The following is a 12412-nucleotide window of genomic DNA, read 5'->3' as shown; positions in this document are numbered from 1 at the left end:
GAATGAAGCGGGCCCTTGCCAAGAAGTCACTGGTGCTTGCTCCATTCACCAGTGGGGGACCATGCACCGCTTTGGTCTCCAGACCCTTGACACAGCCCAGTTCCCAGCAGCCTAAAAATGAACAGTTAGTGTTTGTCTCCTAGGATACGGGAACAGTTTCCAGGAACCGAGATGGAAAAATACGCTCTCTTCACTTACGAATCTCTTAAGAAAACCAAATGCCGAGAGTTTGTGCCTTCCCGAGATGAAATAGAAGCTCTGATCCACAGGCAGGAAATGACATCCACGGTCTATTGCCATGGTGGAGGCTCCTGCAAGATCACCATCAACTCCCACACCACCGCTGGGGAGGTGAGGAGAGGCGGCGGCTGCTTGTTCTGTTAGATGCTTTGCCGCAGATACGCCCGGGTCAGGAACATCGTGCAGCGTTAGAGCGGCTGTCCTGCACAGCTGCAATTTGCTTAGTACAGCTGCTCAGTACTAAGGAAATGCATGTAACCCACAAGCAACCACATGAATATAGAGAGAAAAATAAGATGAGTGGAATCACAGAGATAAACTCAAAGTACGTGAGACATAATCTTGCTAATCTGAGAAGCAGCTGAGGGTCTAGCAGAGCTGCAGACCTGGCTCAGGTCCAGCCACTTTGATGAGGGTTTATTGTGGTGCTTCTGCTACAAAGTGTTTCTGTGTGCCACATGACTAGCTAGATGAATATCAGACGAACACATTTTCTTATTTAAATTTGAACTTACTATTATAAAACTAATTGGCCAAAAGGGTAATCCAATAACCACCCTCAACCCCACCCCCAAGGCTTCCTGTGCAAAAAAAAAAAACCATCATCTGGAGTCTCTGTTGTTCCTTCGAGTTCATACATGTATCAGATAAAAGACAGGACTGCAGCTTTTCACTCACTTTTCCGGTTAATATAGGTTTGCAAGAAATCAGCCCAGCATCTGCCTCTACCAATGGGCAAAATACCCTGGGTTCTTTTTGGCAAGAAAGAGATAAATCTGATTTCCAGAGAACAAGGGGAAATAGTACTTTTGAAATTCTGCGATGACCACACGCGTAACATTTTGAGGAAGCTGCTTGGAGACGCCCTGGTGCCGGCAGCGCCCTCTGGGATCTGGTGATGGCACATCTGGGAACACGTGTTGGGGCCGCAGCCTGTGGAACTGAAGGCCCCCTGGTGTGTCTTCCAGGTGGTGGAGAAGCTGATCCGAGGCCTCGCCATGGAGGACAGCAGGAACATGTTTGCGTTGTTTGAATACAACGGCCACGTCGACAAAGCCATTGAAAGTCGAACCGTTGTGGCTGACGTCTTAGCAAAGTTTGAAAAGTAAGTTCCTTTCCCCTACTGTGTCAGAAGAGCAAATACGAGAAATTACAGAGCAGGGTTGAGGGTTTGAACTTCCATTCCGTTTTTGGCTTCACAGTGTATTGGCGTTAGTTTTATTTTACCTGGGTTGATGCCTGTTTCACTTTGCATATCTGCTAGCTATTTTTCTCGATTCCTAGATAAAGCCATGGTCTTACATGATGTAACCTGTCAGTGGTTTTTTACCCCATTCCTTTTCTCAGTTCCATATTGGACCTGTCTGGGTATTTCTTGATATTTTAGGTTTCCAGTTGCCATTAGCTTTGAAATTGGGCTGGCTGACTGAAGTCAACTCATAAACTCTTGAAACTATGTTTTATATCTACAACATAAAATGGACCTACAATTTTTGGGTTTTTTTTTTGAGACGGAGTCTTGCTCTGTCACCCAGGCTGAAGTGCAGTGACACAACCTTGGCTCACTGCAACCTCTGCCTCCTGGGTTCAAGCAATTCTCCTGCCTCAGCCTCCCGAGTAGCTGGGATTACGGGCACGTACCACCACGCCCAGCTAATTTTTGTAGTTTTAGTACAGACGGGGTTTGGCCATGTTGGCCAGGCTAGTCCCAAACTCCTGACCTCAGGTGATCTGCCCACCTGGGCCTCCCAAAGTTCTGGGATTACAGGGGCGAGCCACCGCACCCAGCCTATAATAGACCTACGATATTTGATCTGTGACTTCATATTGTCTAAGTAGCACGGAAGGTATTCCTGCTTAGTATAAACACAGCCCTCATACGAGAATATTCACATCAGTTCTTATAAATGTTCTCATAATGTATCTGGGGCTTGGTAAAGGTAATAAAGAAACAGGCTTTTGTTTCTTTTCTTCCCGTGAACTCAGCATAATGCTTAGCTGGTACTAATTCGAATGCGGCTCTCAGAAAACACTTGTTAGCTGGTTTAACCAGAGGCTGTCTGCTTGTTTTCTTAAAGCAAAATCAGGGTGAAAGTACGTTTTTCACTCTGTTTACTTCTCTGTCCCCATCTCTATCCACTGTTATCTGGGCCTGGACAGAATGTCTGTGTCCTTAGAATACGCCATATAAAGTCGGCTCCCTGCGGGTCACCGAAGGCCCCTCTCGTTCGTTTTCTGAGCCTCTCTTGACTCCTGTCTGTAGGCTGGCTGCCACATCCGAGGTGGGGGACCTGCCATGGAAATTCTACTTCAAACTTTACTGCTTCCTGGACACAGACAACGTGCCAAAAGACAGTGTGGAATTTGCGTTTATGTTTGAACAGGTAAAAGGAATAGTTAGAAACAGATTTCTTTGCGGGCAAGCAAGGGTGAAACCAGTTAATACTTAGCCTTGTAAGTTAACTGGTACCTTAGAAATGAGGCACACCTGTAGATTTCCCGGGAAAGACAAGGCCCAGCTGCTCTTTCATTCTTTTGTAGAATGAAACCTGCTACACATTGCATTTGAACCACCATTCCAGGAACCGTTCTAGTTGACAGGAGAGAGACCATAAGGAATAAAATATATGACGTGTGTTAGATGGTATCTGTGCTAGGGATAAAATTAAATTTAAAGCAATGAGCAGGGGTGAGGGTGCAGTTTTAACCCAGGGCAGTCAGGGAAGGTGAGTATGAGAGAAACCCTGATGAAATGAGGGAGGAAGCGTTGTGGGCATCCCATGGCACGGCAGTGCGTTGACCAGAAAGCTGTTGACTGTCTCCTTTCAGGCCCACGAGGCGGTTATCCATGGCCACCATCCAGCCCCAGAAGAAAACCTCCAGGTTCTTGCTGCCCTGCGACTCCAGTATCTGCAGGGGGATTATACTCTGCACGCTGCCATCCCACCTCTCGAAGAGGTTTATTCCCTGCAGAGACTCAAGGCCCGCATCAGCCAGTCAACCAAAACCTTCACCCCTTGTGAGCGGCTGGAGAAGAGGCGGACGAGCTTCCTGGAGGGGACCCTGAGGCGGAGCTTCCGGACAGGGTCCGTGGTCCGCCAGAAGGTCGAGGAGGAGCAGATGCTGGACATGTGGATTAAGGAAGAGGTCTCCTCTGCTCGAGCCAGTATCATTGACAAGTGGAAGAAATTTCAGGGAATGAACCAGGAACAGGCCATGGCCAAGTACATGGCCTTGATCAAGGAGTGGCCTGGCTATGGCTCGACGCTGTTTGACGTGGAGGTGAGAAGTGGCTGCCGTGTGTCGGGGTGGGCGGGGTGCCGGCATCTGAGAACGTGGATCATGGCCAAGTTCATATGGAGAGAAGACAAGATGGAGCACTTTGCTCTCTCAACCTTTTTTATTCGAGCCCCCTAAATTGTACCATTAACACCTCCCTTCTCACAGTTTCTCCTCTCCTTTGTAGTAAATGCATCTGTAATATTAGGAATGAATGCAAAATTAAGACGTCATCTATTCTTTTACTACCCTTCCTTAGGGAAGCTATAGATCTAATTTTTTAAACACTGATAAAAATCTACATTTAAAAAAATTTATAGCTATATATACAAATTAGAAACTGTGGATATACTTGCATTTTACTTGTTTTTTCTTTACAACCCTGTGTTTGAAAGAATGTGTTTCATAATGGAATTTAGCCATTAGCATCAACCCAGTACTGATTTTTTTTTTTTAAGTAGACCACTTACTGAAAAGCAGTCTTACTAATGGTATAGATGAGAGTTTGGCAAACTGGTCTGTGGGTCAGATCTTACCTGCCTCCTTTTTTCTGATGTTTTATTGGAACACAGCCGAGCTCATTCCTTTAGATACATTCTCTGGCTATTTTTGTGCAGAGTTGAGTGGTTGTGACAGAGACAACGTGATCCACAAAGTCTAAAAATCTTTCCTATGTGGCCCTTAACCGATACGTTTGCCAGCTCCTGGTCTAAATTAGTTTTTTTTTTTTTTTGATGATCGCAGTAATTCTGCATGTTATCCGATGACTTTAAATTGAGGGTCTGTAAAAATCTAAATATTGATTGTATATTCTAGGATCCATTAATGGCTTTTCATTGGGTGATGTTTTTGGTTTGGTTGGTTGGTTCAATGAAGTTTGTTTTTAAGTATAAAAAAATCAGGTGTTTTGTACAAAGCCATGATTCCACTTCTCCCTGACAAGGAATAGGTAATAATAGCAGTTAAACTCTTGGCTTCCTGCAAAATGTGAGCTGTGGATTAGTATAGAAAGCTACTGGCTTTTGCATGGAGAATGCAGAGAATGTCTGGTTATTAGGGATACAAACTAAGGACTCTTTTCAGTGTCCCCAATTTATAGCCCTCCTGCTTGTCCAGGTTTGGATCAGCCCTGTGTTGTTAGCCCCTCCATATGGGCTCTTATTGTCTTCCACCAATCTGTGTGTACAGTTAAACCAAAACCAGTCAAGACCCTGTTCCCACTCTGCACATGGAAGGCCATTGCTGCTCCTTGTCAAGAGGAGCCAGAACTGCTCAGCATGCGTGATGTGGAGAATTTCCCTCTGTGATCCTAGATTTTGTATTTGAAGACTAACCATCCGCAAAGAGGACTGGAGGCAGAACTGGAGATATTAAAAGTCGACTTGTCTTGAGGAGGGGAGCTTCCTTCAGTCCCCCGGCCAGCATGTGCATTACCAGGCCACTTCCATGTCACTAAACCAAACAGCTAGTAGAATAATGCCAAGAAGTGGAGGGTCAAAGCAAGATGTTAGACCCTGCCAGTTAGTGAGCTTTTCCCAAATGCATGAGATTAACTAGTTAGAAATCAATCAAGATAGCCAGAGAGGTGCCGTTTCTCATATTTCATGCCCCCCCTCCATGCATGCACGCACATCGAATGTATTTATATTTAATCTTCTGTGCAGAGGACTTCACTCAAAGCCTGTCTTATGGTTTAGATGCTGTTGCCAACCACTTCGTGACTTAACTCTTCTGTTGACTTTCTTGCCCACCAGTGCAAGGAAGGTGGCTTCCCTCAGGAACTCTGGTTGGGTGTCAGTGCGGATGCCGTCTCCGTCTACAAGCGTGGGGAGGGGAGACCACTGGAAGTCTTCCAGTATGAACACATCCTCTCTTTTGGGGCACCCCTGGCGAATACGTACAAGATCGTGGTCGATGAGAGGGAGCTGCTCTTTGAAACCAGTGAGGTAAGAGGCAAAGCAAGTTCATCTTTTTATTCATGGTCTTGACAAGACAGGAAAACAAGACCCCATTTCCTCATGCCTTTGACCAGGTCATTTTCTTTGAATATTTTTCTTTAAAACACGAAAATACAGTGTGGTGGTCCCTTTCCAGCTGCTGGTTCCCTACAGGCTAAAATCTGAGAACCCTGTATTTCTTCTGTATACTTTTGCAACAGAGGAATTTGGTTCCATTGTATCGCGGACTCTTACCCTTGGAGGAAAGGAAGAGAAAGGGAAGTGACATAGATGTCCATGAAAAAGTATATTCTTTGCAACAAAACCTTATGAAAATTAGTTAACGCCGGGCGCGGTGGCTCAAGCCTGTAATCCCAGCACTTTGGGAGGCCGAGGCGGGCGGATCACGAGGTCAGGAGATCGAGACCATCCTGGCTAACACGGTGAAACCCCGTCTCTACTAAAAATACAAAAAACTAGCCGGGCGAAGTGGCGGGCGCCTGTGGTCCCAGCTACTCGGGAGGCTGAGGCAGGAGAATGGCGTGAACCCGGGAGGCGGAGCTTGCAGTGAGCCGAGATGGCGCCACTGCACTCCAGCCTGGGTGACACAGCGCGAGACTCCGTCTCAAAAAAAAAAAAAAAGAAAAAAAAAAGAAAATTAGTTAACAATTACGGCAGTGTCAGAGCTGTGAGACTCGTTTCTGGTGGCCTCTTGAGACCAGGAGGAAGCCGGGAACATGACCATCCTAGGTGCAGCTCATTCTAGACTGTGAAACCACACACACTAAAAGGCCTCTAAATATATACACTACCAGCTTCAAAGTTTAAACAGTATAATACAAGAAGCTTATTGAGGCTTCCACAAAGGGAACAGCTAGCAATCCAACGTGGTGAGTGGAGAGGAGTCACCTGCTGCCTGGTTCGGAATGGAGAGGCGGTGAGGAGGGCGTTCCAGGTGCTTGGAGGATGTGGCATTGTAGGTTCCTTAGGCTGATGGGGAGACGTGCAGTGAGAGGGAAGAGGGTGGGGAGCCCTTGACTCAAGGGTCCCAGGTGCCAGACTGCAGGATTTGGTGAGATCCAGTAGACAACAAGGAACCACTATGGGATCTTTGATTGTACATGGCATAACAGTGAATTTATAGACAGTGATCTCTGGGGTGGGACCGGAAGGGAAGAGAGCAAGCAGGGAAATGGAAGCCAGTTATGATGCCTGCACGGGGTCCAGGCCAGCTGTGAGAAGGAGTGGCAATGACGGGGACACCATGGGAGGGAGCTAATGGAGATCCCAGCTGGAGGAGGTGGCTGGTACAGAGCAGAAGCGGGCCTGGTGTCTGGGGAGCTGGCTGCTCTCCCAGCCCCTAGGGCCTCAGTTATCTTGTTTCTTCAGCTGCATCCTAAGGAGTTGACTAGAATTAGATGATCCTGTCTTTAAAGGCTGTAATTATGGACTCTGTCATTTCACCTTTATTTTAAGCGGGGATAGTAATCCTAGCACTGTTGACACTGAGTAACTTCAGCTTCCTTGGGTAGCTCTGTATTTTAATGTGCAAAATCTGACAGTTTACATCAAGCCAAGTTGGCACGTTTGTGTGAAAGAACCACCAGGTGGTGCACATTGTATTTGGAAAAGCCGAGATTCCACCTCTCTCTGATGAGGAAGGTGAAAGCAGCTAAATTTCTGGCTTCCTGCAAAATGGGAGCTGTGGATTAGCACGGAAAGCTATGGGAGGGTGCCCAGGGAATGTCTGGTTATTAGGCAGGGCCCTTTGCCTGGGGGAGACTCGTGACCATGTGTTGGTTCTGCTTCCCTGCTGGGCAGGTGGTGGATGTGGCCAAGCTCATGAAAGCCTACATCAGCATGATCGTGAAGAAGCGCTACAGCACGACACGCTCCGCCAGCAGCCAGGGCAGCTCCAGGTGAAGGCGGGACGGAGCCCACCTGTCTTTGCTACCTGAACGCACCACCCTCTGGCCTCGGCTGGCTCCAGTGTGCCATGCCCAGCCGAAACACAGAGCTGCCCAGGCTTTCTGGAAGCTTCTGGTTGGAGGGAGGTGTCTCTGAGGATCCTTTTGCCTGCCGACTTCAATGATCCTGTATTAAGCTGTCAACTTTAACAGTCTGCACAGTTTCCAAAGCTTTACTACTCTTAGAGGACACATGCCTTAAAAAAGGAGGGGAGGAACCATGCTGCCACCAAAGCAGCCGGAAGTGCCTTAACTTGTGGAACCAATACTAATCGACCCTAACTGTGCTACTGAAGGGAACTGCCTTCCCCCCCCTTCTCGGGGAGACTTACAGAGCGTGGAAGGGGGGCATTCTCTGTCAATGATGCGCTAACCTCCCAACCTGATTTCCCCAAATCTGGGGGAAGGTGAGGGAGTAGGGAGGGGATAGAGAGCCCGAGGGGACTGTGTGTTTGAGCTGGAGTGCTGCGGGCAGCCTTTCTCATGGAATGACATGATCAACGTTTTTCTTTGTTTCATCTTTTAAGTGTACGTGCTTGCCTGTTCATGCATGTGTTCATAAACTCAACACTTTAATCATGGTTTCATGAGCATTAAAAAGCAAAGGGAAAAAGGATGTGCAATGGTGTACACAGTCTGTTTGTATATTTTTAATAGTGCAGAGCTATAGTCTCAATTGTTACTTTATAAGGTGGTTTTATTAACAAACCGGAATCCTGGATTTTCCTGTCTTTGCTGTATTTTGAAAAATATGTGTTGACCCCATTTTGTTTTACATGTAGCAAAGTCTGCATCTGTGTCTGCTGTATTATAAACAGATACGCAGCCTACAAGATAACTGTATTTATAAACTGCTCTTCAACAGCTGGCTCCAGTGCTGGTTTTAGAACAAGAATGAAGTCATTTCGGAGTCTTTCATGTCTAAAAGATTTAAGTTAAAGTGTTACTTGGAAGGTTAAATTGTATCCCTCTGGATCGATTACAGGTACAACCATGTTGACTATGGGGTAGAGACGCTGCATTCCAGAAATGTCTTAACATTTGAGTGAACCTTTAAAGGACCCTGACATTAAATGCTGAGGCTTTAGTAAAATACACACGTATTTTATCCCAAGTTTATAATGGTGGTCTGACCAAGGCACCTGTAAATAAATCAGCATTTATGACCAGAAGAAAAATAATCTGGTCTTGGACTTCTATTTTTATATGGAAAAGTTTTAAAGACTTGGGCCAGCTAGGTCTACCCACACAAGAAATTTGCCTTGTTCCGTTGTGCACAACCCTGCAAAACTGTTGGCTCACAGGTCTGACAATAAAAGATACTAGCTAATACGCTGTGTGTTTCCTTTATCAGAGGAGGCTCGGAATGCCATGGAGGGGAGGCTTATTTTTGTTTTGGCTTTGTGGTGGGTTTTTTTTTCTTTAGAGACAGAGTCTCTGTTGCCCAGGCTGGAGTACAGTGGTGTGATCTCGGCTCACTGCAGCCTCTGCCTCCTGGGTTCTAGCGATCCTCCGGTCTCAGCCTCCCAAGGAGCTGGGACTACAGGTGAGCACCACCATGCCTGGCTTTTGTATTTTTAGTAGAAATGGGGTTTCAACCATGTTGGCCAGGCTGGTCTCGAACTCCTGACCTCAAGTGATCCATCTGCCTCAGCCTCCCACAGTGCTGGGGATTACAGGTGTGAGCTACCGCGCCCGGCTGGCTTTTTGGTGTTAATGCTGGGGTTTCAGTGTCTGGGCTTGGTGTTTGTTTCATGGACTTGCTCACCAGGTCCACACACAGAACTGCAGCTGTCTCCACTGCTCTTGTAGACACTGAGTGTGACTTCAAGAAAGCCAAGAGGCAAAAGAAGGGACTGATAAATGAAGTCACACACAGCTGAGGACTTGAAATGTGTTTATGTCAGACAGTCTCCTGTGTCAGCCCCAAAGGGTGCCTGATCTTGAAACCCCAGATCCTAGAACCTGCCTGCACTTCCCTGTGGAGTAGAACACACAGGTAGGTGGTTTGGTTGCCTATGTACCCAAACCACCAGACCAGGCATCTGGCATGAGCAAGCGCCACTTCCCTTGCAGACCACTGACTCCCACCTCTGCTCATGCTCACAAATAGCTTCTTCCCATTCTGCAGGGATTGCGATGGAACCTGAAGCCAGGTGCTGCCTGGATCCTGTGCCCCCCACCCAGGGACCGAAGGAAGGCTGGCAAAGACTAGGATATGTGTTCTTTGTTTTTATTTTAGGCCCAGAGAGAATTTGACAGAAGTCTTTCTACTGCACACCTCTCAGGATTCCCTCTGTGACTTAATTTACTCTGGAAGGCTGTCCCCCGCCCTCAATTACAGATGGGGAAATAGGCAAGGAAAGGCATGACTCAGTTAGGGGGTTAGAGCAGCACCATAGTTAGAACGTAGATTTACGCGTGAGCCTTTGCGTGGCATAGTTGTGGTTTTGTTTTTAGCCTCTTATTTAGAAATAATTACAGACTCAGAGAAAGTTGTAACAGAACATACAGGGAGGCCTGCGTGCCCTTCACTCAGTTTCCCCAGTGGTGACATCTCCTATCACTGTAGAGCAGCATCACAGCTAACAAAGTACCACTGAGTTTCCCGCAGCCACGGAACCTATTCCAATTTTACTGCTTTTACGTGCACTTCTTGATGTGTGTGATGTCAGTAGCTTTGAACAAGGTCAATGAAGTGCAGTCGTCCCTTGGTATCCAAGGAACATTGGTTCTGGACCTCCCCCAGGATACAAAATTCACAGATGCTCAAGTCCCTGATATACAGTGGTGTAGTATTTGCATAGAACCTGCACACATCTTTCCTTCCACTTTAAATCATCTCCAGGTTACTGATGCCTAACACAACGTAAATGCTGCATAAATAGTTGGCATACTGTGTGTGCGTGTGTGTGTTTTAAAAATTGTTTTAATTTGTTTGAGACAGGGTCTCACTCTGGCACCAGGCTAGAGTGCAGAGGCACAGCCACAGTTCATTGCAGCCTCAACCTCCTGGGCTCAAGCAGTCCTCCCACCTCAGCCTCCCAAAGTGCTAGGATGACAGGTGTAGCCACTGTGCCCTGCCAAAAAAATTTTTTTTAAATATTTTCAATCTGTGGTTGGATTCAGACCATGTGGACACTGAGGGCTGACTGCAGTTTTGAATGTCTCTGTTTATTACTGAGGAAGGCATCAGCATAAAGTATTTTATTTCAGATGCCAACAATCTAGTATTTTTTAATTCTTTTGAAAGCTAATATATGTAGGTGACTTGTAAAACAAAAATCTCAAATACTAGAAGTAAAATGTTACTTTTTTTCCAGCTGTAGCCCTCTAATTACCCATTTTCTTTTCCCAGAAACAGCTATTTTTACTGTTTTATTGAATATTCTCTCAAAAATAAACTGTCCAATCATATACTCACACATATATATCCCCATCCTCATTTTTAATATATAGAAACAAATTGTTGTAACTTGCTTTTGTCTCAGCATAGTATTTTAGCTCTCATCCTACATTAATACCTATAGAATTGCCTTATTCTTTTTGATTATATAGTACCTCAGGTAGCTTTGTGGAAAAACAGGATAAGGCCATCTATATTAATCCATTCTCACACTGCTATAAGGACATGCCTGAGACTGGGTAATTTATAAGGAAAAAGAAGTTGAATGGATTCACAGTCTCACATGTCTGGGGAGGCCTCACAATCATGGTGGATGGTGAAAGAGGAGCAAAGGCACATCTTACATGGCAGCAGGCGAGAGAGTGTGTGCAGGGGAACTCCCCTTTATAAAACCATTAGATCTTCTGAGACTTATTCACTATCAACGAGGACAGCATGGGAAAACCTGCCCCCATGATTCAATTACCTCCCATCAGGTCCCTCCCATGACAGGTGGGGATTATGGGAGCTACAATTCAAGATGAGATTTGGGTGGGGACACAGCCAAACCATAGCACCACATAAGTTCTCTGTAAAAATAGTTTCAGCCAGGCATGCTGGCTCACGCCTGTAATCCCAGCATGTTGGAAGGCCAAGACAAGAGGATCACTTGAGCTCAGGATTTCAAGACCACCCTGGGCAACATGACAAGACCCTGTCTCTACAAAAAATTAAACATTAGCCAGGTGTGGTAGTGCGCATCTGTAGTCCCAGCTACTGGGGAGGCTGAGATGAGAAAATCATTTGAGCCCAGGAGGTCAAGGCTGCAGTGAGCCATGATGGTACCACTGCATTCCAGTGTGGGTGACAGAGCGAGACCCTGTCTCCAAAAAAAAGAAAAAAAAGTTCAGAAATCTAAGAGGGCAATTTTTTAGTTACTAAGCTTTTTATTCAGGTAGCACACTAAATTGGGTCAAAAATCTGCTATAGTAAAGTTCTGTATTTGTGTGTACTGGGTATAAAAATAAGTGCTTTAAATAATTTGAAAATCCCTACTCACCAAAAGCTTATACTGTAATAGGGGACACGACAAGTGCATAAAGCCTAATTTAGCCAGTACATTTATAACTGTTTTGTTCGGTTGATCAGAGAAGCATCATGATTGCTGGAAAATATCGGACCTGGATTCAAGGTTTGGCATTGCTATTTTCAAAGTACGTAATCTTTTAGGTCAGGGGTCAGTAAACTACAGTAGAGAGACCAAATCTACCCTGCCACCTGTTTTTGTGAATAAAGTTTTATTGAAACAGATCTCTGTGTATTTGTGGATAGTTTGTCTATGTGTGCATTTGTACCACAACGGCAGAGATGAGTAGTTGCAATAGAGGCCCACCACAAAGCTAACAATATTTACTCTCCGGTTCTTCATAGAAAGAATGTGCTGACCTCTGTTGCAGGTAATTATGGTAATTATAGAAGTATAATATTTCCTTTAGAAGCAAAGCTACAGTTAGAATTTTGATTCCATGTGTGATGCAAGGAATACAGTTCCCAGTTTTGAGACAGTTGCTTTAAGTGTTTCTTTTTTTTTTTTTTTTTTTTTT

At 45.6% G+C, this 12412-nt stretch overlaps 1 protein-coding gene across 2 annotated transcripts in view; it reads left to right on the top strand.

Annotated features, from left to right (window-relative positions):
* Nucleotides 1–8753, top strand: part of MYO10 (myosin X) — a 276883-nt gene extending 268130 nt beyond the window's left edge. Inside the window, exons 36-41 of one of the 2 annotated variants that reach the window (XM_025387276.1) lie at nucleotides 144–351; nucleotides 1209–1345; nucleotides 2504–2624; nucleotides 3070–3522; nucleotides 5274–5465; nucleotides 7278–8753. In XM_025387276.1, the coding sequence (XP_025243061.1) occupies nucleotides 144–351; nucleotides 1209–1345; nucleotides 2504–2624; nucleotides 3070–3522; nucleotides 5274–5465; nucleotides 7278–7379 (1213 nt within the window). In that variant the 3' untranslated portion in view covers nucleotides 7380–8753. The remainder of the gene's footprint in view (nucleotides 1–143; nucleotides 352–1208; nucleotides 1346–2503; nucleotides 2625–3069; nucleotides 3523–5273; nucleotides 5466–7277) is intronic. The other variant, XM_025387279.1, reaches the window with a different exon arrangement.
* The last annotated feature ends 3659 nt before the right edge of the window (nucleotides 8754–12412 follow it).

This window comes from Theropithecus gelada, chromosome 6 (assembly GCF_003255815.1).
Source record: "Theropithecus gelada isolate Dixy chromosome 6, Tgel_1.0, whole genome shotgun sequence".
Lineage (NCBI taxonomy): Eukaryota > Metazoa > Chordata > Mammalia > Primates > Cercopithecidae > Theropithecus > Theropithecus gelada.
Note: the sequence above shows the minus strand (reverse complement) of the source record. Positions and strands in the feature narration are given on the sequence as shown.